Source organism: Balaenoptera ricei, chromosome 10, assembly GCF_028023285.1.
Source record: "Balaenoptera ricei isolate mBalRic1 chromosome 10, mBalRic1.hap2, whole genome shotgun sequence".
Lineage (NCBI taxonomy): Eukaryota > Metazoa > Chordata > Mammalia > Artiodactyla > Balaenopteridae > Balaenoptera > Balaenoptera ricei.
In genome coordinates this window covers 8331178-8358392 of record NC_082648.1, presented here as the reverse complement: position 1 = coordinate 8358392, position 27215 = coordinate 8331178, and the positions used below count along the sequence as shown (strand labels likewise).

The 27215-nt window shown below is 34.9% G+C and overlaps 1 protein-coding gene across 1 annotated transcript; it reads left to right on the top strand.

Moving 5' to 3' along the window:
• Positions 1-288: 288 nt before the first annotated feature.
• LOC132372834 (C-type lectin domain family 12 member A-like) lies at positions 289-19910 on the top strand. Its single transcript, XM_059934945.1, has 8 exons — positions 289-349; positions 4924-5013; positions 6260-6361; positions 10847-10957; positions 13134-13250; positions 15662-15825; positions 18367-18475; positions 19341-19910. The coding sequence occupies exons 1-8, from the start codon at positions 289-291 to the stop codon at positions 19355-19357; spliced, it is 771 nt and encodes a 256-aa protein (XP_059790928.1). The 3' UTR covers positions 19358-19910.
• The last annotated feature ends 7305 nt before the right edge of the window (positions 19911-27215 follow it).

Sequence of the window (27215 nt, the reverse complement as noted above, 5' to 3'; positions counted from 1 at the left end):
TAAATGGATGAATAAGCAAATGTTTCTGAACCCCCAAGGAAAAATATTTACTTTTCAAAGTTAAATAGGCAGAATCCACTTATGAAATAAAATACATTGCATTTATATTTATGGAGACAAAGTTTATTATGATTAGACTAAGACGGGATGCACATCTGTATCTGGGAGAAGAAAGCTGATCCTTTGAAGATATAGGAAGTAAACTACTACTCAAGTTTTCAGAAAGTAGATTAGAATATTGAATGAGTTTTGCTCAGGTAGTATCCTTGAGGATGCACATTTAGGAGGATGGTGGAAACACCTGTTCCTCCAGAGCAAATTCAAGACAGTGAAAATTCTGGGCTTCAGGGTAAGAGTTTTTGGTCTCTCCCTTTTTATCGAGGTTTACATATCAGAACGTGGTTTTCATACATACATGTATATATATATTTATATTCTCTTTCTCAACAACACATGAAATATTCCTTAACTTCTACCTTTATAATGTTTTTATTTTACCCTAGACACTGTACACCATAAACACATTTTCTGTTAAGAAGAGAGGTACAAAACATCAACCTGGCTTCTGATCTCATTATCTGAATGGTCAAGAATTTCAATTTTTCTTTTTGTCTAATATTTAACTCTTTTATCATTTCTCACCCTTTATAAATTAACAATATGATGAACATGAAAGTGCATAGATCTTTATCTATCTCTGCATCAAGTCCAAACAGTGAGATTACTGGCTCAAAGGAAATGTATGTTTTAAGACCTCAAAGAAGCATTAGATAGACTCACTCTTGGAAGGAGAAGTAGAATGAGAGTATCATATACATTTAGAAAAAATAGGTTAAAAGCTTTAGGTCTGAGAGACCTTCAAGATGGTGGAGGAGTAAGACGTGGAGATCACCTTCCTCCCCACAAATACATATGAAATACATCTACGTGTGGAACAACTCCTACAGAACACCTACTGAATGCTGGCAGACCTCAGACTTCCCAAAAGGCAAGAAACTCCCCACGTACCTGCCCCACGTAGGGCAAAAGAAAAAGAAAAAACAGAGACAAAAGAATAGGGATGGGACCTGCACCAGTGGGAGGGAGCTGTGAAGGAGGAAAGGTTTCCACACACTAGGAAGCCCCTTCACTGGTGGAGATGGGGGGGTGGGGGGGGTGGCGTGGTCGGGGGGAAGCTTCGGAGCCACAGGGGAGAGCACAGCAACACGGGTGCAGAGGGCAAAGCGGAGAGATTCCCGCACAAAGGATCGGTGCCGACCAGCACTCATCAGCCTGAGACGCTTGTCAGCCCATCCGCCGGGGCGGGTGGGGGCTGGGAGCTGAGGCTTAGGCTTTGGAGGTCAGATCCCAGGGAAAGGACTGGGGATGGCTGTGTGAAGACAGGCTGAAGGGGATTCTTTAATATATGCTAATCAATCAATGTAATACACCATATTAACAAACGGAAGGATAGAAACCATATGATCATCTCAATAGATGCAGAAAAAGTTCTTGACAAAATTCAACACCCATTTATAGTAAAAACTCTCCAGAAAGTAGGCATAGAGGGAACTTACCTCAACATAATAAAGGCCATATATGACAAACTCACAGCCGACATTGTTCTCAATGGTGAAAAACTGAAACCATTTCCTCTAAGATCAGGAACAAGACAAGGATGTCCACTCTCACCACTATTATTCAACATAGTTTTGGAAGTTTTAGCCACAGCAATCAAAGAAGAAAAAGACAGAAAAAGAATCCAAATCAAAAAAGAAGAAGTAAAACTGTCACTGTTTGCAGATGACATGATACTATACATAAAGAATCCTAAAGATGCTACCAGAAAACTACTAGAGCTAATCAATGAATTTGGTAAAGTAGCAGGATACAAAATTAATGCACAGAAATATCTTGCATTCCTATACACTAATGATGAAAAATCTGAAAGAGAAATTAAGGAAACAATCCCATTTACCACTGCAACAAAAAGAATAAAATACTTGGGAATAAACCTTCCTAAGGAGACAAAAGACCTGTATGCAGAAAACTATAAGACACTGATGAAAGAAATTAAAGATGATACAAACAAATTGAGAGATATACCATGTTCTTGGATTGGAAGAATCAACATTATGAAAATGACTATACTACCCAAAGCAATCTACAGATTCAATGCAATCCCTATCAAGCTACCAATGGCATTTCTTCTCAGAACTAGAACAAAAAATTTCACGATTTGTATGGAAACACAAAAGACTCCGAATAGCCAAAGCAATCTTGAGAAAGAAAAACGGAGCTGGAGGAATCAGGCTCCCTGAGTTCAGACTATACTACAAAGCTACAGTAATCAAGACAGTATGGTACTGGCACAAAAACAGAAATATAGATCAATGGAACAGGGTAGAAAGCCCAGAGATAAACCCACGCACATATGGTCACCTTATCTTTGACAAAGGAGGCAAAAATATACAATGGAGAAAAGTCGGTCTCTTCAATAAGTGTGCTGGGAAAACTGAACAGCTACATGTAAGAGAATGAAATTAGAACACTTCCTAACACCATACACTAAAATAAACTCAGAATGAATTAAAGACCTAAATGTAAGGCCAGACACTATAAAACTCTTAGGGGACAACATAGGCAGAACACTCTATGACATACATCACAGCAAGATCCTTTTTGACCCACCTCCTAGAGAAATGGAAATAAAAACAAAAATAAACAAATGGGACATAATGAAACTTAAAAGCTTTTGCACAGCAAAGGAAACCATAAACTAGACAAAAGACAACCCTCAGAATGGGAGAAAATATTTGCAAATGAAGCAACTGACAAAGGATTAATCTCCAAAATATACAAGCAGCTCAATATCTAAAGAACAAACAACCCAATCCAGAAATGGGTGGAAGACCTAAATAGACTTTTTTCCCAAGAAGACATACAGATTGCCAACAAACACATGAAAGGATGCTCAACATCACTAATCATTAGAGAAATGCAAATCAAAACCACAATGTGCTATCACCTCACACCAGTCAGAATGGCCATCACCAAAAAATCTACAAACAATAAATGCTGGAAAGGGTGTGGAGAAAAGGGAACCCTCTTGCACTGTTGGTACGAATGTAAATTGATACAGCCTCTATGGAGAACAGTATGGAGGTTCCTTAAAAAACTAAAAATAGAACTACCATACGACCCAGCAATCCCACTACTGGGCATATACCCTGAGAAAACCATAATTCAAAAACAGTCATGTACCACAATGTTCACTGCAGCACTATTTACAGTAGGCAGGACATGGAAGCAACTTAAGTGTCCACCAACAGATGAATGGATAAAGAAGATGTGGCATATATATACAGTGGAATATTAGTCATAAAAAGAAACGAAATTGAGTTATTTGTAGTGAGGTGGGTGGACCTAGAGTCTGTCATACTGAGTGAAGTAAGTCAGAAAGAGAAAAACAAATACCGTATGCTAACCCATATATATGGAATTTAAAAAAAAAAAAATGGTTCTGATGAACTTAGGGGCAGGACAGGAATAAAGACACAGATGTAGAGAATGGATCTGAGGACACAGGGAGGGGGAAGGGTAAGCTGGGAAGAAGTGACAGAGTAGCACTGACATATATACACTACCAAATGTAAAATAGACAGCTAGTGGGAAGCAGCTGCATAGCACAGGGAGATCAACTCTATGCTTTGTGACAGAGGGGTAGGATAGAGAGGGTGGGAGGGAGGCTCAAGAGGGAGGGGATATGGGGATATATGTATACATATGGCTGATTCACTTTGTTATACAGCAGAAACTAACACAACATTGTAAAGCAATTGTACTCCAATAAAGATGTTAAAGAAAAAAAAAGCTTTAGGTCCATCCATTTAGTTTTTAATAAATAAGTGAGGTGACACCTAGAGACTTCCCTAATTTACTTAATATTAAAGAAAGCACTAAAGCACAAGTTACCCACATATTTCCTGCCCCATCCCTGCCTCCACTCCAACCCCTGGTTGGAGTACAGTTTCTCCCCTCTATCATAAAGAAAAGTTCACTGTATTCCTACCTGATTGCAATGAGTTATGAATATTTCTTACTGGGTCTGAAGCATTCTGTTTTTAAAATGTTTCGAAGTCTGTAGTTTAAGGTAATGGCTTTTTCCTTGTATCAAGTTTCATAACACTTTCCTAAATTTACTCCTTATAGTTTTTTCTTTCTTTTTTAAAATTCGGTGGGAGGTTCTGTCTGCTTATTGCACAATGCCCCAATCTTTCTTGAAAGTCAATAAAAGGGAGGAGAGGGAAGGACAATCTTTATTTAGTGTAGCTCACTGCAGCTCTCTTTTTCTTGATTTTGTATTGCTCCATTAATATTCTGCTTTTAAGTTCTCAGGATTCTTCAATCCACAAAAATAAAGGAAAAATGGAAGGAAAAATGTTTTGGTGAGAATTAACTCACCTGTGATTTCCTGGGAGTCAGCCATGGGTTACGTACTGCATGCAATTACAACACAGTTCTCACAGGCACATGCTGATTAAGAGCTGATTATATATGCAGAAATAAATACACTTTCTTTGTATTTCCCTAGGATAGTCTCGAGTCTGGAGATCCAGATGGTTTTCCCACTAGCTGAAAAAAAAAGATTATTTACGTTTAAAACCCACATTTTTCTCTTAGTCATTTCTTCAACCTGGTGTTTTACTGGAGGAAGTTAGGAAACGAGAGGTAAGAGGGATGTACAGAGGTGAGAATAGTGCAGTTATGAAATTCTCAGTGGAACAGTTCTGTTTTCTGGCACTACTTCTTTTGCTTGGTCTTTACAAAGGTAGATCAGTCAACTCAGTCCCTGCGTGCATAGGTCACCCAACAGCAGCTTCTGTGAGTTCAGGGTGATATGCACAGTACACAGGGTGACTGAATTGTGCTCTGTTTTTTCAGTGATGCCTGAAGAAGTGACCTATGCAACTCTCAAGTTTTCAGGTCCTAAGACGAAGGAACCCCGGGAGAGCCACAGTCTCAAAAGAATGGGTAAGACTCTCAATGAGGATCAGAAAGACCAGAGAAGCAGTTATTCAGCTATGCTGGTGGGTTCTCGTGTTTTCAACTCAAGGCTGTTAGTCCCCCCTGAGATTTAAATTTTGGAGTGCTAGTCCATACAGCAGTCACTACACCAGAGCTTAGTTTTGTCTATCTTATTTAGTTTGTAAGATCATCATAGTGTGTGAAAAAAGACTGTGGTCTAAGCCTCTGGAAATCCAGATCTCCGTTGCCACCAAAGTAGCATTTCTTATATTTTTTAGACATTTTAGGATGATCTTACACACAGGATATTAGGGGAAGGAAAAACAGTAATAGCATGAAAATAACTATCCAGTGTTTTTATTTAACTGCTAGAAGATATGAAATAGGCATATGCTAAGGGTTTCATAGGACCATGGGACCCCAGTCAGTGATGATGTCGTAAACATTTATTTCATTCTGAGAAGGAATAAGACTGAAGGTTCCTTATCTCAGAATAATAGAATTGTAGTCTGTGATTCAATTCCTAGACAGTTAATAACAATGAAGCAGTAGGAAGATACTTTTTAGAAACATGAAAGTCATATTCACTGAAATTTCTTTATTGCTATGGGATACATGGTTTCTTGTGCATTCCCTCGGATTATTTTTTGTTATTTGTTATTTACATTATTTTTTCTGCTTTTGTATTTGTTTTTAAGTCCTTTTTATCTTAATATAAAATTATATCTTCTATATAGATGTGGATTTTTTAAAGTCATAAATTTACCTCAAAGTATTTTACATTTAAATAATGAAGTAAAAGCACTCAATATGAACAAATCTCTGATTGATTATAGAATTTTTGGCATCAGGTTAGTGGATGATGTTTTAGGGACTAGTTTCCCCCAAAAGAGTCATCTTCTCTGTCTCTATAATGTTTGATGAAGGCACTGCATGTATTTGGGAGAAGTACCACATCCTCACCATCCAATTGACATCATAGGCCACTGACTCAAGTTATTTATAAAATTGGAGATGCAATTTATGTTCTGATATGTATTTCCTAATATGTGTTTCCTTTTCTATACATCTGAGTAAACTGTTTGAATTCCATTTTTATAAAAGGTCACAAAGTGTCTATTTAAAAAATCTATCATCAGAATCAGAATCAAGCCAGGAACACTGGGAATATCTGGATAGTTAGAAAGTAAAAGGAAGATGAGAGAAAAGATTGATTTTTTAAAAACACTGCCACTGTTTTTTTCCTGAAAAGACAACCATGAAGTGCCTGAGTTGGAGCTGGGTGTTGCAGCTGAAACTGCAACAGGGAGCATTGAGGGCACAGCCAAGGCGGCCAAGAGCAGAGCTGTGAGAGGTGAGACCTACTTCAATAAATAGAGCCACTGCGGCAAGAAGAAAATTAAGGACATAGTGGGAGATGCTGGGGCAGAAAAAATAAAGATTGCTTTTAAAAATAAAAGATAGATAATTTCTGGAGAAGGTGTGGAGAAAAGGGAACCCTACTAACTGTTGGTGGGCATGTAAATTGGTGCAGTCACTATAGAAAACAGTATGGAGGTTCCTTTAAAAACTAAAAATAGAGCTACCATATGATCCAGCAATCTCACTCCTGGGCATATATCTGGAGAAAACCGTAATTCGAAAAGATACATGAACCCCAATGTTCATTGCAGCACTATTCACAATAGCCAAGACATGTAAGCTACCTAAATCGACAGATGAATGGATAAAGAAGATGTGGTACATATATACAATAGAATATTACTCAGCTATAAAAAAGAATGAAATATTGCCATTTGCAGTGAAATGGATGGATGTAGAGATTATCATACTAAATGAAGTAAGTCAAAGACATATACCATATGATATCACTTATATGTGGAATCTGAAAAATGATACAAATGAACTTATTTACAAAACAGAAACAGACTCACAGACATAGAAAACAAACTTACGGTTACCAAAAGGGATCAGGGGGAGGAATAAATTAGGAACCTGAGATTAACATACACACACTAGTATATATAAAATAGATAACCAACAAGGACCTACTGTGTAGCACAGGGAACTATATTCAATACCTTATAATAACCTATAATGGAAAAGAATCTGAAAAAAATACATATATAAAACTGAATCACTTTGCTGTACATCAGAAACTGACACAACATTGTAAATCAACTATACTTCAACAAAAAATAAAACAAAAATTTTGAGAAAAGGAGGATAAACCAAAGGTAATAAACTCATGCCCTTTAGTTATGGAAAATCATCTCTTTTTGATTATTTTCTCTATCTACCTCGAGAGGTTTCATATAGTTTTCTGATATTTCCAGTTTTTATAATATTAACCTCACTAACCCTCCCATTTTTCATCATTTTATCTTTTATTATATTTCATGGGTGACTTTCTTAAATTATCTTTTTCTATTAAAAATGTGTTCCTGGTATTATTTTATTCTTAATGAACTCCTGCTATGGTTTTCTAAAGGCTTTTTTTATGGCATTCTATTCTTATGTGTGGATGCAAAATCTTATCTTACTTCTCTGATGGTTTGAAAAATTGTACTTTCAAGTCAACATTATTGAAGCGTAATTTAAATACAAAATAATATGCCCACTTTAAGCATACAAACCACCAAAATTAAGATACAATATTTCCGCCACCCCAAGAAGACACCTTGTGTGTCTTTCAAGTTACCCTCACCACCATCACCACCAGTCTTAGTTTTAGCCCCAGCTAATCAGAAAGATTTACCTTCTGTCATTCTAGACTACTCTGTTAAGTCTAGAGTTTTATATAAATAGGTTCAAATAATACATATTCTTCAATGACTGGCTTCTTTCATTAAACATAATGTTTTTGAGATTCATCCGTATTCTGTGCATCAGCAGTGAATTCCTTTCCATGGAAATACTGAGTAGTATTCCAGTGTGTGGCTATACTATACTATGTTGATCCATTTATCTGTAGATGAACGTTTCAGTTGCTTCCAGTTTGGAGCTAGTATAAGTGAGGCTGCTATGATGTAGAAGTCTTTGTGTAGACATATTTTTAGAAATTTTATTAGGTAAATACCTAGGAGTAGAAGCCTGGGTTGGATGGTGTGTGTTTAACTATATAAGAAACGGACAAAACTGTTTTCCACATTTATACCTCCATCAGCCATCTAAGAGAATTCTAGTTTATTTACAGAGTTTCTGAAGTGGTCTCATTGTATTTCTGCTTCCTCTAAATTCTTGCTGTCTGTGTTTTCTGTTTCTTCAGTCTTTTATTATTGGTTGCTTTCTTAAAATATCTGATGACCCTTGGTTGCCTGCACTCATTTAAGTGTGTGGTACTAAACTGATTTAGTGAGACCTTGTGTAGATGAGATGGGCTTGTTAAATGGTAGCCTTCATGGACTGGAGCAGTTCACTGAGAAGTCCAATTTTCAATATTTGTATGTTTCTTTCCCCCTCTTGGGCCAGTTAAACTGCTCTGGAGATGAATGAATCCTCCAGTACTCTGCCCAGGGTATTCTGCTATTATAATGGGTAAGAGAGGGTAACTCAGTTGTACGAAGTGGAGAGAAAAATATGGTATGAGGGGAGTACCAACATCTTATGTCGACTTTCAGGTATTTTTTCAGTTTTCAGGCTCACCCATACATATCTCCACTTGGAAAGATAAAGTACCACGTATCACTGATACATGGAGCCTTTGGGGTTCTTAAGTGAGAATCAGCTTGCTTCTTCTGTTTTCTCACTGCTGACTTTGCTTCTGTTTCTAAGGGTGTACAAAAAGTTACTAGTAGCTTTTGTATCTGTTATCTGCCTTCCAAAATGCCATTTCTGTGGTTTCCTTTCTCTTTATTATTGTGAATCTACACCTTCTTTAACCTATTTTCTATATTTTATTGGAGCTTTTAGAGAAAACCAAGGTAAAGGGATGATATCTATCTATAACCATTCATTCCAGACTGATTTTTAATCAACATTTCAATCAGCCCAAATGTACTTTCATTCTGCCTTTCTTTACCATTTCCTACTAGCAAATACTTCCCCTGAAAGGAGCAACTGTAGGGGCTAGTAGCTAGGCAGGGCACTGGGGATATGTTTATGCCCCAAACTCTTATGAGGTTCCAATGAAGAGAAGAGGTGATAGATTTGTGTACCACTGTGCTACTTAACAGCCTGGAGATTCACAGAAAAAAAGGCTTAGAGGAAGATTCAGGCCTCTCTGGTGCCTAGAAAGAACTTAGTCTGTTGAGATTATTAGACTCCATAGAAAAAAGGTGGTACCAACTTTCTTGTGTGGTCCTGGGAGGACCTACTTGTCTTTCTGGCCTCAGAGGATTAGTATGCAAACTAAACAGGCATGCAGAAAAGGCCCTCTGAAATCCTAAATCATAGAGAGCACCAGACTTCATCTGAGAAGACAATGGACCAGGTTTCTTCTTTTATGGGGCATAAAATTAACAGCTTGTCATCTGGCGTGCCACTGACACAGTGAAAGAAACAACTGTGCATTCCATCACACATAGATTTGATGCTTCTCAAAGTACTCCAAAGCTTGATCTCAAATCCAAGAGTCAGTAAAACTAAGGGAAAACAAATAAAAGCAACTAATTTTAGGGGACCCAGAAGCCAGAGGAGGAAGAAAAAGCCTAACAAGCAGCTCCTAGTAAAACAGAATCCCTGGAAGGGAAAGATAATCAAATTAAACAACCAACATAATAAGATAATTTATGACATTAAATTATGGCACTAAAATTTTAAAATTTGAAACATCACTTTCACTGTAATAACTCCAGTGGATGAGTTGAAAGAGAAAATGATAATTAAGGCCCAGTTGCATGTCCTGAAAGATCATATAGAAGAAATTATTCAAAATTAAAGAGATATGAAAATCATGATTGGATAATAAAGCCAAGTAATCTAATATGTAAATAATAAGATTCCATAAAGAATAAAAAGAATAGATATAAACAAGGAAATAAAGTAATTAGATATATCTAGTATTGAGTAAACATGGAGAGAAAATAACTGTCATTCATTCATCCTGAAATCAGAGAAGATAGAATTAATCCATTTTAGCAAAATTAAAAAATCGTCATACACTCCATCTGAGAAATACTCAAGAAAATTTCCAGTCACATGATTAATTAATAAGAACTTAAGGGAACATTTAGAGGCATGCAAAAAAATAATAGCTGATAATGGCATCATACGAAAACTATAAATATAAACGTGCTAAACAATTTTTCAATGAAATAGATATACTGCAAGAGAAAGTCTATAATAGTCTAGAACTGATTTTACTAAACCCTAGGGTAAGGGAGAGAAGCAGTGAGGGAATGAAAGTACTATAAAAATTCATATTGGAGACTGGATTTTCTACTAACATATTAAATAGATCACTTGAAAAGATCAAATCATCAGGGAACCGACTGTCAATTACATTAAATAGTATATTTCAAAACGAGCCTGGAAAAAGTAATGAAGAACATCCAACAGGTGGTTAACACTGATTACCTGGAGATGGGAAGGTAGACCAACGAGAACAAGATTAAGAAGGTAGAGGGGAAGAAAGACTGCTAAAATATAAACAAGATAGTATTCATAAAAATATCCAGAATATGTCATATGATCACATTTACATAAAATTCTGTGTTTTTAGTGTGAATGTAGAGGTGTATTCACGTTGGCTGAATATAAATGAGAACTCCTTGACTTTACAAGCAGTATTTTTAATTAAACAATAAAACAGAGATCCAACACTACTATGAACAGAGGAGTAGGGGATGGAAGGGGTTAAGGAAAGAGGAAGCAGCCTAAAATGTGTGGCTTCTTGTCATTTTCCTCATAGGACGTAGCACTCCGTCGAAGGTGTGGTGCCCTATTGCTTTCATTTCACTGTTGCTGAACCTGGTGGTGCTGGCTGGACTGGGAACCCTGGGCTTAACGAGTAAGTTTCCACTTTTCTCTGAGGCTGTCCCTTGCTTTTATCAGGCATATCACAAATGAATCCTAGTCCTGAGACATACCCATATGAAATTTCCAGGAAAACAGGTTTCATTTCTGTATGACCATATAACATTAGTCATTCTTTTTAGGCTATTTTAATATCAGATCCCTTCAGTGCAACCAATGATGAAGATAGCAATGTAAAGCCTATGTTTCTAAAAGTTATAAAATCAGTACAACGACAGAAGTATAACTAATTTATACTCAGAGTTTTCATGATGATTTCATTTATTAGAAACAAACTCTTTATTTTCATGACATTTTCTCCCTGCCCAACCCATTCTAATTGCAAACATCTTTCAAGATACCACTATATCGTTACTTGATTTTCTTTAATTTTTTCATTAGTAGGCCAGTTATTTTATTCTAAGAATCACAATTTCAGATAGATATGATCTGGCTTCATGGTGCTGTCATTTGAAAAATAATTTCTCCCAAATGATAAACTAATTTTTTCTAGAACTTCCATAATTGTTCCTGACATTAGTATAATAATTGGTGGGTAGAGTCTCTTTCCTCCAATATACTGCAAGCTTCTTAAGGGCACAGACTGTGGATTATTCATTCTCTGTATTTTTTGGTTGAATGAATGTATTAGCTGAATACACGAATGAGTGAATGAACAAACAAATGAATAAACAAGCAGAAACTAGTAGGCTTTTGACTATTAAAGCTGAAGTATATTTACAAGTAAAGGCACATCTCAACCTACTCTTTCAGCAGTTTGTTCCACATTTACGAAAAAAGGCAATCTCAAGTACTTTAAAATATATTTGCAATAAAGATCTTGCCAAAACTTCAAAATATAGGAAAGGACAAGAAACTAAAAGCAATTAGTATCTGCCAATGGGAGGTAATAACTATTAAAATATAAAGATATACATTAATATCTTTTGTATCATGGATATCATTTTATATCAACATTTCATTGAGTAATGTAAATAAACACTCTTATAACAATTTACTTACCTTTTTGAGTACTGTTTTCCCAAGCTCTTCACATGCATTATCTCCTTTAATCTTTACCCCAACCATACTTTATAGTTACATTTTTCCTCAGTTTCCAGAGTCAGAGAGCCCCAAGTACTTTTCCAGTTCTGTGCAGTTTGTAAGTGACTAGTGGGGAATATTTGATCATACATCTATCATTTTATTTTACACTTTATGGTTTAATACCCCATTGTCTTTCCTTTGCTATATTGAGCATGTTTTTTTCTCTTTCTTGACTGTCTTCCCAATCATTACAATACTTTGTTTCTTTAAATATCCGTTAATTATGTATTTGATAAATAAAAGGTTTTTTTTTTTTTAAACAACTCAGTATTTGGGGAGCATCGCTTCTCAAGCCTGGGTGCTATTGGGAAATGCTATTCCCTTTCCCTTCCCTCCGACAACAGTGGGTACAAAGCCATTCCGAGGAAATAGAGGATGATTAGGACAATAATCGTTAACATTTCTTGAGTGTCCATTCTTTGTGATTGTTTCTCATTTAATCCTCATAAAACTTAAAAATGAAAGATTCTATGAGGTGGAAGGGCTGGCAGATAAACTAATATCAGTCTTGTAGAAAAGATAGGTTCTGTGTAATAATCCACAAAATGGAGATGCTATGTTTTCTGAATCTTCTGAAGTTCTTAGATACATGATTCCTATCTTCGGAAATTATTTTTTTTAATTCTGAGGCTGCTGTTTACTAATTCTGTATCCATAAATTATGGTTATATCTGTCCAAGAAACTCAAAATTACAACGCATAGGCTCACCAATGTATTCTGGTGCCTCCTAATCTCAAAAGAGTGGTTTGCATTTTTAAAAACTAACTACTGAATTGCACTTTTATTTTGAAATCTCTGCTTCTCATAGATATTTTTTGTTTTGTATTTTTAAACTTATTTGGGCAGTTCCTTAAACAAGAACTAGTACTCTGTTGAGTAACATCAAACATTGTTATCTCAAATAAATGTTAATCTTAAAAGTATATAGTATTCTACACTTACGTAGCTATCATTTAAATACATGCTCTCTATTAAATTTTTAAATGACTACTGTGATAGTAGTATAATTTACTGGTAGATTCTGAGTATGTTTAAGTCATTAATCTCCTGATATGACTTATAGATTACTACAAACTCATCATCTTCGGCAGCAGGACACATTATGACGCGCAAGAAACTGTAACGGAACGGGTGGAGAGAACTACGACATTACCCACGAATATGCCTACAAATGTCTCAGGTGAGCACATCATTTTAATATGTCAGAAAACACATTACAAGTGTTGAATAACTTTACCTCAAAGTACTTTGTAGAGTTAAAGCAGAAGGAAAATGAAAGTGAAAGATCTCTCCGTTTCAGAGTCTCATCAGTAACATTGTTTTCTCCAATTTTCCCTTGTCTTTTCACTGCGTTCAAAATCTTGAAATATTTCTGAAATTTTTAAAAAAACATGGAAATATGGTAACCATTTACAAATTCTTCTATTAAGTAAACACTTTTTGTCTTTCTTGACTTAGTTTCTTTATATGTTTAATTATTATTTTTATCAAACTAACCTCCTTACTCTCTCTCTCTGTTGGGTTAGACTGTTTTCTTGATTCCCTCTTTCTTCTTTTTTCCTTCTTTAACACTGACATTTACACACATTTTAATGGAGTTTAGCTATAATGGAGTTTAGCTGGGTATATGGGCGATAAATGTTCTGTATTATTGCATGTCTGAAAAAGTCTTTAATTTGGCTAACTATAAATTTGATGGTTAAAAATTCATTTCTTAGAGAATATTGAGAGAGTTACTTCATTGTCTCTGGCAAACAATGTTAGTAAGAGGTCTGTTCCCGGTGTAATTTTCATTCTATAAAAATGACCTGACTTTGGCTGCTGGGGATCTGAAATTTTAGGATATTCTTGGGTATGAGTGTTTTTAAATTATTTATTTGCCGTGTACTCTGTGGGCCTTCTCAATCTGAAAGTTTAGGGCTTTCAAATTTAGGGAAGATATGTGCTATTCCTTATAAGTTTATTTTGTTCTCTACTTCATTTCCTCTGTTCTTTCCATGACTTCTCTCCTTTGGATGTTCAGATTTGCAGATTGTCATCTTTTCTTTGTATTTTCTGCCTCTTTTAGCATTAGATTCTGGGAGATTTCCTGAATTTTATTTTTCAATCTTTCTACTGATGATTTTTTCGACAATCATGTTTTTTAATGATCCTTGAGAGTTGTTTTTGTAGCATCCTATTCCTACCTTATGTATATACTACCTTTTGGAGACATCTAAGTATATTAATTAGAGGTGTATTTTAAGATGTCAATCTCTTCTTTCAGAAATTCATTTTTGGGGGGGAGGGTAGTTTTTTCTTTTGTTTTTCTTTTATCATGAGAATTCTCTTTCATGTGCTGGTGCTCCTATATACTCTATGATTCTTGCTTCTCTGTTCATATTCAAGAAAGGAAGTGATGGCTGGTGCGGACTGACTACTGCTATTTAAAGAAGATACCAAATAAATAAATAAAGAGGACAGCTTTTCCACTAGATCTCTCCAGAAGTGAGAAATTTATGTGGATATTTTAAGGGTGGAAGGCCAGGGTGGAGTGATGAACAGGCAACTTTCCAGTTTAAATGAAGATGGATATAAAGTACGGCACCAACAATTACAGTAGAAACCAAGGCTTTGCCGGATAGCTCATTCAATTTTTTCCAGAGATGAACTATGTCCTTTCCTCTCTGGAAAATTCTATAGATGCTCACTGATTTTATCCCTCCCTCTCTTCACTCTTTATCTTCTTTAATTAAAAAAAAAATGCACTGCACACCATATGTCAAGCACCTGGGAAACCCTGAGAATATAAATTTTTCTGCATAACAGTTATAACAATTTCTCGTCTTGAGTCACTTACGGTGTGAGAGGAGAAGCAGACAAGTAAACCAAAAAATTACAATTCAGTTTAATGAGTGCTCATAAACATAAACACATAGTGCAAGAAACAATATAGTTGGAGGAAACAGTCCAGACTGAATAGGGGTACAATATTCAGTGCAGGGATTGGAGGCATATTTCCATAAAAGTAATGAGATAGCATGGCATTCTCAGGATAAATTCAAGATATTCAAGATAAATGGATGACAGGAAGCTAAGTGGACTAATAAGAGATAAAACTGGAGTGCCATGAGGGTTCCTATAAATAATGGGGAGAATCTGAATTTCAACCTGAAATCTATGGGAAAATAATGAATCATTTAAAGCAGAGTCTCATAGAAATGTCACTGGAAACAGTGAGGTGATAAGGTTTCTGTAGAAAACATAGCAGAATAGATAGGGACTAGGGTCCTGTTACAGCAAACTAAACATTCTGAAGTTTTCTCTGAGTGCTTTTAATAATCCCTTCATCGTTTTTTCCCCTCTATAGCTACGATTTTTCTTCTATCTTCAGATTGTTCCAGATCCAAATCCTGTTTCATTTCAGGTCACACTCTCTTCTCTCATATTTTAAGCAATCATCTCTTTCAAAATATAACTTCTGTTAATCATTTCAATGTATAATGCAAATGTTTAGAAATTCTGATATATATGCTTATCTGTGCATACATATTATGCGTATGTGTGTTATCAGTATCATATCTTTATAGACGTTCCTCGTTTGTTTTTCAGACCCGGGATTTTACTTATGCTCAGAGTTGTGGATATGGCATGGAAGTAGCTGCTGTTACTTTTCTGCTGAACTAATGAGTTGGAATATGAGTAACAGTGACCATGGAAAGAATCACTGCTCCCTGATGAATATGGGCAATGGGGAAAACTGGAATAGAACCAAGGTCTGTGCTATGATTTGCAATACATCCATAGAAATTTCTTGGTATTGTTAAAGTACAGGTAAGGAGCATTTGGGTAACAGCATTACTCCTTGGCCTTTCCTAATAAATGGCCTTCATGCCCTTTACTTTTGCCTTCTCCCTGAGTGGAGTCATTGGAAAATTCCTGTATCATGGGTCCAGAAAGCAAGGATTTACAGTTATTTGCTGGTCCACGTGGTAAGCTATGGAAGTATATTTCTTTGGTATTTCTTGTTCCCTGTGATTTCTGTTTTTTGTAGAACCATGAAGGAGAGAGTAAGGGTTTATTTCCAATTGCGAGGTATATTTTAAGTGATCACTGATGCAAATTACATCATACGATTCTCCTCCCCCTTAGAGCGGTTGTCCAGTGATGAAAAATCATACTCTGGGCTATAAACCACTTGGTACAATCATGTAAGTTATCTGTCTTATCTTCATATATTACAACCCTCTTTAAAAGTTAAAATTTAAAAAAAATCAGATAAAGTTACTGCAATGCTCATTCTTATTTTGCTGTTGTTTTTCTTAATATGTGAGTGTAGAAAAATACCAAACTCCCAACTGTAGAATGCCAAAACCCTTACTATCCAGCACAATCCATTTGTTTAATTTCTTGTAACACACAGCATGCTCCAATCCAAAAGATTTTGTCATCAGCATTAATCTGAACGTGGTTCATGCCTCTGTGATTTTTGGCCTTTATGGTTTTACTACCTGAATTATTCTTCTTTCCCTTTTGAACTTGATTAATCCAACTCAGATTTCCAGTTTGTGGCTCGTTATAGACATATAGTAAATAATTTGTGTCACTACTTATATGCATTATTTAACCATTTTGAGGTGTTTTCACTGTTAATTGCACTATTCTCGAAACTCTTTTCTTCATTAGTTCCCATGGCATCATGCCTTCTGTCAAACAGTCTCTATACATTATCCCTAAATTTAAGATCCAGAAACTGAAATTCACAGAGGATAAGTAAATTTCTTAAGGTCACATGAGTAATAAGAAGCAGAAGGCAAGCTCAAATCCTAGTCTGCCTATCTCCAAAGCCCAAGGTATGTCTAAAAATAAAGGATTAGTTGACAATTTAAAGATGACTCTGACAAGAGTCTTTTAAATGCAGTCGGTAATATGGGTTAAATATTGATAACATTTCAAACAAGTGCTTCTTAAGGGTTTACTAAGATCTGCAACGTGGACTAAATGCTGGGGCTATAACAGTAATAAATGTAATAAATCTTACGAAAGCTTATAATCTAAGGTGAATCGAAATAATAAATCAAGAATTATGCAAATGATTATCTAACTGCAATTTATGATGTTACATTTATGTAAAATGAAAAGTACAGCTTCAAACTGGAGGAAAAGAAGAACAGACATGTGCCATTAATGGCTTTCTTACTGAATGGTTCTGTGAGTTTTTCAGAAGTTACCTTATCTGACAGCTACTTACTTATTTCCTGTCAGAGATAATTCTTTTGAGCTGGTTCTTCCTCAAAGAAGGAAGTTCCAAAGTTTTGGGGTTCCACAGACTCTCACTATTAGGGTTTCACTGGCTAGAGTCCTCTCAGATTCCAGCCAATGAATTTTTTAAAACTGTGGTAAAATATACATAACATAAAATTTCCCACCTTAACCATTTTTAAGTGTACAGTTCAGTAGTGTTCAATGCATTCACACTGCCGTACAACCAATCTCTAGAACTCTATTCATTCTGCAAAACTGAAACGCCATACTCACTAAACAACAACTTCCCACTTCCCCCTCTTTCCACCCCCTGCCAAGCACTATTCCACTTTCTGTTTCTATGAATTTGACTAGTCTAGGTACCTCATATAAATGAAATCATAGAGTATTTGTTTTTCTGTGACTAACTTATTTTACTTAGCATAATGTCCTCAAGGCTCATCCATACTGTAGTATGTGTCAGTCCTCAAAGAGGATAGTTAGAGACGGCTTGAAATCTGAATGAGGAAGAAGCATTAAAACAGAGCTTAAACTCCAGATTTTCTCTTAAGAATCTTGGAAGTTAATGGAAGACAAAATATCTTTTATATCTCGAGAGAAAATTCATAAGGCCAGTAAGAGTTTTAAAGACATTATGATTTAGTTCAGCGTGGGGAGGAAAAAACTTAAAAAGCAGGATAGAGACAAGTAAATTGGAAAAGAGTGGGGGGCCTCATTGGAAAGGCGAGTGTTTAATGAACGGGAACCTATTGCACAGTGAATGCAGAAAAGAAAATTAGAACCTCTGCAGATGTCTACAGGGTGGTATTTGCTCATCTGATGACTTGTTTTTGCCTATCATCTGCAAAATGTTAAGAGTGTAGTGATGGTGTTAAGTAGGACACTTGAGAAGAATAAAGAAGGTCTTTAAATCTCACTGAGGGAAAAGGGACAAGGAACCAAGAAGAAGTGAAATGATTGTTGAATGGAATTTTGATGACATGAACTTGGTTCTGTTGCACTTGAATTAGCTTCCAGTTGTACAAAGTAACCGATGTTTCCTTTTTTTATAGCTGCTCATTAGATGTCTTCCATCACCTATCTCCTGGACGGATCTGAATTTTACTCTCGACAACACAAATCACACAGCAGAGAATGTTTCAAATTTTTCCATTTTGACATGTGAGTTAACCTGTCTCTTCCTTTTTGTCAATAATAAAGGAATATGTGGCATGCTAATTTTGAAGATGTTTCTCTGACAGCCATCCTCCATATATGGTCAAAGGTGTATAAAGAGAAGGCAAGAAATTCCGGGAGCATTTGTCTGTAACTTAGGCAATTATTTTTTAGCAAAAAAAATCTATTCTATATAGGAGTTCCTTGGAATTGAGAGCACCTGGGGTAGAAATTCAGAAGCTTTGCTGTACTTCCCTTCCCTTATTTCATACTACTGCTCCATGCTTTCCTAGGACACTAAGGAAAGGTGACAAGGTAAAAGGACAAAGTCAAATCAGGGTCAAGGACATTACCCAGTGCAATAAAAAATAAAGTGTCTCCTTGGAGCCAAGAAATTCTGCTTTGTTTCTACTACTTTACATTGTTTAAAGAAATAATATAAGCTTATATACTTTACTAATGGAGGATTATGATAGTATTTTAAGTGAGTTATAATCTGGGTGACCATATGATTTATTGTCCAAACCAGAACACTTTTGAGAGTGAAATGAGGCACTATTGATAATTACACCAAGACACCGGGCATAAATCAGTAGTGTCCTGGGCAAGCCAAGATTACTCAATGACCTCTTGGGTAAAATTGGTAACAGATAGACCAGAGGTAATTTGGGGTCCTAGACAGGTGAGGGGGCTGGAGAATTCTTAAAATAGTGTAAGGAATCACCAGAGCTATTGTCACTTTCTTCTCTTTTAACTAAAATAATCTAACAAGAAAAAAATGATAAGTTTGGAAGCAATATATTGGATTTATGAGGTAATTGTTTTTCAAGATAAAGCACAGGACTCATTTTCATTTATCTTTTTGTTCCAGGTTTGGTACCTCCGTAAGTATTTCACGTGCCGAAACAGTGAAGTATGCAGTATTCAATGGAAATGGAATAACTGGAAAATCTAATGACTCTAGTAGTTATTGTATCTGTGAAAACAAAGTAGATGTACCAAATTCTCAATCTTATGTAAATGCAAACACTTGTAATAATGCAGGATATAGAAATGACCGTGTAAGCTGAAACTATGCAAAAACAATCTCAGAATCAAATGGGGTAAATCTGATTGTTTTGTGACCTTTAAAACTTTCTGTCAAAACATTAAAAACTCCCTTACAGTTGATTGTAATTGTATAGGAAAATTTTTTAAAAAGTGAAATTAATATTACCTAGTCCACTTTAATTTAAAATATTAGAAACATTGAGAATTAAAGTGGCTTATTTTGCTTATCAAAAGTAGCATGAACAGTGGTACAACTTCTTGCAATACACTTTACTATCCAGATGGAATAGTTTTTTCTATCTTAGGCAAATTGTCACACTCTTTTCTAAGCTGGGAATCAGCTTCTATCACTTTATCCTTTCTGCGCTCAAAGACATGAAATATTTCCAACAGCTCCTTTAATGTGAAGGTTTTTTTTGCTGGTGTCACTTCCTTTAGACAATGTCATTTTCTTCATTGCAACTACTTTCCTTATTTATGTCAAAAAACTTTCTTTGGTAAGTTCCTCTGACTGCATATTGAGATTCTCTAAAATGATGGCGGTGTCAACATTCTCACAGTGAGCGATTTCTTTTATAACTATATTTAGATTATTATTTGCACAGTGTGCTAAAAGTTCCTGTCATACTATAAAGATGTTATTCACTGTTACTTCCTGCCAGGATGCTTGAATATTTTCAGCTGTATGCTTTATATCATATTTCTAAAACTCGGTTACGATTGCATTATCTGTAGTCTGTCCAAATGTCCATCTAAGATAAAAGATCTTAAAAGTTGAAATAACTCCTTGGTCCATTGACTGGATTAATGATGTTGCGTTTAATGATAAAAAGCAAATTTTCACATTTTCACTCAAGACCCTAAGAGAATAGTATGACCTAGAGCATTATCTAACAGTAGAAGTGCTTTAAAAACTAAATTATTTTGCTGACAGTTATCTCTATAAACTTGGAGGCAAGGAGGGAAAAGAATGGTATGCATTACTATCTATATGTGAACTGAATAAGAGATTCTCAGTAACCAATCCTGGAGAAATATTAAAAGAAGTAACAAGATTGACCATAATGAGTATCTGTTATTTACATAGCAGCAAAGTTTGTACTTCATGCGATTACTCAGAATTAATATACTGTGGTAAATGAAAACTGAATCCTGTAGTTGGGTGGCTGGTGTTATTTAAGTGAACCGTGCTCTCTGAAATCTGCACGTGTGAGAACCATGAAAAGCAAGATCTGTCTGTGCCTCTAATACAATTCAGTTACTGCACAATTTGAGTACCTCCGTTAAATACTGTAGGTTATTGCAATTTTTAAATTCAATAATATCTATCTTACTCCCACTATTGTAGCATACTGGATATAGAGAAGATCAATGACTTTGTCTTTTCCCTCAAGCTGCTCAGTATGTACCTATAAGATACTAGTAAAAAATTATTATTTACCCTTTAACTCAAATATTCTATACCTTGGTTTTAAAAAAAGTGTTTTGTTTCTGTTTTTGTTTTTTTTAGAAACGATGTGATTTTTCTTTAGCCTTCCTTTTAGTAAAATTCTTTCTTTGTGCTATTGCAAACTTCATGTGAAATATTGGCAATTCATGTTCCTGGGAACTTGAGCAAATAATTCATGACACCAAGAACCTAACACTTACTGCATAATCATATTTTTCCACGTGTTACTGTATATTTGTAACACCTATCCCTTTCTTAAGCATGTCTTTCTGAATGGTTATATCTGATCTCTTAATAGATGAGAAAAAACATATGATAGATTTAACATCTACTCCGGATTTAAGAAGCAGAAGAAAGAGGAGGAAGAGGAGAAAAAGGAGGAATCTGAGTGAATTAGAAATAGTAGAATAGTGCTTTAACATATTAATGACTGTATATTTAAAATTACAGCCAAAATAAACAAAACAGTGATTCTATACATTTTGTAATCACCAAAATTGTTTTATCATCATTACTATTTAACATTGCTCCAGAATTCTAGCCAGTGAAACGAAGAGGGAAATAAAAATTAGTGATGATTGATTATAAAAACAAGACAAAACACTGATTATGGATTTGTAGAAAATAAATTTGATGTAGAAAAACTGACTGAAAATTATGACACAGATAATTCATTAAGCTGACTAATCTCATGACAAATATCCATGGGATATACCCTATCTTAAATAAATAGAAAATTGTTACAATAGCAAATTGTTCTCTCTAATGATATAAAAGGTATTGTCCACCATAATAAAAAATAAATAAATTCATGTGAATAAATTAATGAGATATAAAATGACGACAATTTAAAATTATAGTGAAAGCTACCAAGATAAGTTCAACAAAAGAAGTAATGTAACTTTTTCTTGGATAGAAAGTTCAACCTTCTAAAAGCAGCATCACTTCTGTCAGATTAATCAATAAATGAAATGCAATTAAAATTAAAATTCCAGAAAACATCCATATAACCAATACTACTTTTGCAATTTTTTAAAAGTAAGAAGTAAATTCCTTTTAGATATAATCCTGTGCTGATTCTGAGAAGTAAACTAGTTTTATTAATATCAGATATATTGCCGACTTATTTTTTTAGAGTAAACATGTACTATTTCTGACATTTTAAAAAGTTCACATAATAAATGAAAATTAGCATCTGAGGTGTGCTCCATTTTATAATCATGTCATTCTTTTTCTCCAGACTATTACATATTTTTAATCAAATCTATGAAGTATTCTCAAGACAATAAAGTTGATACTTAATGAAGGTATGATCTAGCACTAATCCTCTCTTTTACTCTTATGTTGAAACATCCCCAGTCATTCATTAAAGCTAAGAAATAATCAGGCCAAAACTGAGGAGATAACAGGAACTCAGAGAACTAATTAAGTCATTATGCCTATTTTTCTGAGAAGGTGTCTGCAATTTCCCACAGATTTGACCTTTTATTTAGATAGAGCCTGGGTCCTGGAGAAATGGAGGTTGGAATAAAGTAATCTCCATACTATGAGCTAGGAACTCAAATAATTCTACCTTCGTTGTAAGATTGAACCAAAAGTAAACAAGCCCTTCTAAGATCTTACAGCCCAGGTTACGATCATCTGTGTTTTCAAGAAATTTCAATCTTTATTCATGGGTTAAGGGGTCAAAATTGGTAAAGCCCTGGATCCTGAGAGAAGTAACATGTAACTCCTTTCTGGAGAAGGGTAACTTCATCCCAGAATACAGATTGTCAACAGAAAGAAAAACACAAAATGTAAGAGCTGAGAGTTGAATTTTATATAGGGTCTTACTGAGGACTATAGACCTGGAAACTGCTTCTCAGTAGCTCTGAGGGGACTGCTCTGGAAAGGTAGGGAGAGAAACCAGGGTGTGTATACGTATACACATATGGTTTTGGCTAGGGAACACATGCAGTCTTGTATACATCTCAGTAAAAGGCTACTGCAAGGAAACAGGACACAATTTATGAGAACTAGCAGAAATAAGTTAACAATAGAATGAGTCATTCTTGTCATATCGTGGACTTATCAAGCACAGAAAATGGAAATAGAACAACTATGTTTACTATGGCTAAACTTTAAAAAAAGACAAGCTTGAAAATACCTTTAGGGAAAGGGAAAATAAAAAATAATAAAGTGTATTTATTGAAATTGAATATATTTAGAACTTACTGAAAAATTAAGAAAATAGAAAGGATTTCCACAGATCTCACATCCAGTTTTAGCTGTCATTAATATCTAACATTAGGCTGGTATCTTTGCCACAATTAATGTACCAATAGGGATAAATTATTAACTAAAGTTTATACTTTTTTTCAAACGTCCTTAGTTGTTGTCTAATATTTTTCTGTTCCAGACCCCATGCACAGCAGGTATCACATTACATTTAATTTTTATATCTCTCTAGTGTCCTCTTGACTCTGATAGTTTCTCAGACTTTCCTTTATTTGATCATCTCAACAGTTTTGAAAGCTGGACAAATATTATAGAATGCCCCTCTACTGAAAACGATCTGATGTCCTTCTCATGGTTAAACTGGTATTATGGGCTTTTGGAAGGAAAACCACAGAGTATTAGTATTCATCACATATTAAGGGTATACAATATAAACATGATTTATCGCTGTTGATACGGATCCTGATCATCTCACTGAAATAGTACCTGTTTTCACATCTGGAAAGCTGCTCTTCTTTTCCCCCTTTTCCATACTGTACTCTTTGGAAGGAAGTCACTATATGTAGCCCAAACTTAAAGAGTGGAATTTATGGTTCCCAATTTTGAGGCTATAAATTACTTGGAATTCACCTGGAAGGAATATTATCTCCTCTCCATTTATTTATTTATTCAACCATTTATATCAGTAAGGACTCATGAATATTTATTTTATATTTTGGGTTATTAATCCAGTCCTACTTTATTTACTACGTTGCTCAAATTATTGCAATTCTGACTTTTGAGAATTCTTTCAATCAGCTTCTGTGCCCTTTGACACTCCCCCATCAATGTAGGTTTTGTTGTTTGTGCTGCTATGTTTATTTGCTTGTTTGAGCAGACTCATCTTGTATACTTCCTCCTCCAGTCCTAGAAACAACCATTTCTCTAAGGCACCTGGTTCCCTTTACTGGAGAGTGGTATTAAGAACCAAGATCTGCATGGCAGTAGCTCATTGCTATTGGAATGTTAATTGCTTACAGGCTCTTTCAGCTGAAAATGCAAAGAAATACATGTTGTGTTACTACACATGTTACTAAATACATGTTAGTGTACTAACACTTGTATATACATGTATCTATAAATATTTCTATAAGTAGTCAGTTATGCTTACATTAACCTACCCGTTATACTGTCGTCTCCAACTCTAATCTATTACCACACAGATCATTCTAGCCTCCTTCCCCTGCTTATCTGTAAATTGTTCTTTCTCTAGTTTCTTAACATAGAAGCTTAGATTATTAATTTTAGATCTTTCTTATTTTCTAATATATGCATTTAGTGCTATACATTTTCCTCTAAGCTCTGTTCTTACTACATCCCACAAATTTTGATGTTCAGAAAATAGACATGTTAATTTTTGTTTAGTTCAAATTATTTTTAAAATGTCTTTTGAGACTTCTTTGACCTTTTAGTTATTTTAGAAGGATGCTATAAATTTCCAATTATTTGGGGATATTTCTAACTATCTTTATCTTATTTATTTCTAGTTTTATGTCATTGTGGTTTGAGAGCATACTTTGTATGACCTTGATTCTTTTAAATTTGCTAAAGTGTGGTCTATTTCGTTAAATATTTCATTTGAGCTTAATAAGAATGTGTATTCTGCAGTTGTTGGATGAAGTAGTCTGTGAATGTCAATTCAATCAAGTTGATTGATAATGTTGTTCCATTCAGCTGTATCTTTACAGATTTTCTGCCCACTAGATCTGTCAATTATTGATAGAAGGGTGCTGAACTCTTTAGCTATACTAGCTATTTATCTATTTCTCCTTTTAGTTCTATCAGCTTTTGTCTCACATATTTTGATGTTCAGTTGATAGGTACAGACACATTTAGATTGTTATATCTTCTTGGAGAATTGACCATTTTATCATCACGTAAATGTACCTCTTTATCTCTGATAATTTTCCTTGTTCTGAAGCTGGCTTTGTCTAAAATTAATGTAGCTACTTCAGTTTCCTTCTGATTGGTATTAGGATGATACCTCTTTCCACCCTTTACTTTGAAACCCTGCTCTAATACAATACAGACATAACATTTTAAAACCAAGAGAAAGTTATGCTCATACATGGAGTGGCACGGTCTTTGGAAAGGGATACTATTTCTTTCTGTGAGTGAATATGTGCAAGTGTGTGTGTGTGTGTGTGTGTGTTTGAGAGAGAGAGAGAGAGAGAGAGGAAGGCTTTAATTTTGGAGAAGAGATTAAGTACTTTGGATGACAATGGAGATTTCACTCTAGCTCCATATGCTTCAGATAATGTCATCTCTTCTCCATTCTCTAGACTTACATCAGCAGCAGTCTAGTGAAACTCAGATATCTATATCCTCACAAACATGGAAACTTTTCATTCTAAGAGAATCTTAATGAGTATTTTTTATTTGTGGTATGCACTTTCACATCTTTAATTACTTCTTAAGAAAGTTTAAGAGAAATCTAGTCACACTTAAGATCACCATTGATCACAGAATTGCCAATTAAATAGGCAATTTTTAGTCCTTGAACATTTCACACTATAAAAAACTAATTCCTCTTTGGAATTCTCTCATCCTTAACCTCACTCATGGTGATCCTATTGCTCTTTAACTGCTTTTCTATCTTTTCAGGCTCCTCTCTCTCTCCACTGTCCTTTTCTGAAGTTCTATGGTAGACCTTATTTTCTTTATACATGCTGCTTTCTTCATATGCCCAAGATATTAGCATTTACCCAAACGTGGATGAAGCCCTCATCATTATCTCAAGCAGTCCTCTCTCCTAACCTCCAAAACAACTTTTTTATCTCCCCAATTGGTCTGTTTTCCCCAATTAAGCCAAAAGAAACTCAAACTAAATAAAGCCAAGTTTATTATACCAACTCCCAATTTTCCAGTGTAGAAATACGGGAAGCATTATGTTTCTACCTCAATTTTACCCCCTCCCCTACCAAAGTCAAATAAATCTAGTCTAGAAGCTTTTTTCTTATGTATCTATCACATTCTCCACTTTAGCTCATTCTATGTCCTAATCATCTCTCACCACTAATAATGTAGTCTACCAGGTCTTCTCCATCCTTTCATTTGTTAGATTAATCTTTCTTTTAAAATATCAGAAAATGTCAAATCCCTAAAGAATGCATTTCATTGAATATAGCTTAATTTTAGCATGTTGCATAAGGTCTTTAATTATGCACCATAACATCGATACACAGAACTTACTCCCAATTATTTTAAGTTACGCAAATGTACATAATCTAGACACATGATCCTCTCACTCTTAATGTCTTTATGCTGTTTACATAGTAAACCATCAGCCTGAGATAACCCACACCACTGTAACTTTTTCATTTATTCCATATTTTTCATTTTCTATACAACTCTAGTGTAAAATAGTTTTGATGCCTCCCCTCCCTTTGTCTTTTCTCCCAGAACATTCTATGAATATCTGGTATATAAAGCTCTAAATTACATAGGAAAGAAACGTATTTCCAATGCTCTTATGTACCACATTGCTCGTAAAAATAAGTTACTATGTTGACTTTCCTAAAACCCACAAAATATATATCTTACATCCAAGCCTTTGCCTATGCTGCTCCTTGCAACTTTAGTATTACATTTTATACTTGCCCAATTAATTCCTAGTCACCCTTCCACATCTAGTGCAGGTGATTTAATGTTAGTGGGACATATCAAAATCATGTAACCAATTAAAATCAACTTCAGTCACATTATCAATTGACCGATGCTCGAGAGATGATAATGAGTGATGATTTCTTGCAGTAGTAGCAGCAGAATGAAAATATCCTTTCTATACTTCATTTTTATTTTCTAAATAAAGAAACAAGATTTTTATATATTTTAATGTTTCCATATTTACCCTCCAACCACCCTAGTTCAAGCAAGCTACTTACTGATTATGAACAAGCACTTAGACACAATTTTGCTTGTTAAATTGTGAATTCTTAAGAAAGGGAAATTTAGAGCATGTGTTTCAGCTCAGTCCAGAAAATATATTTG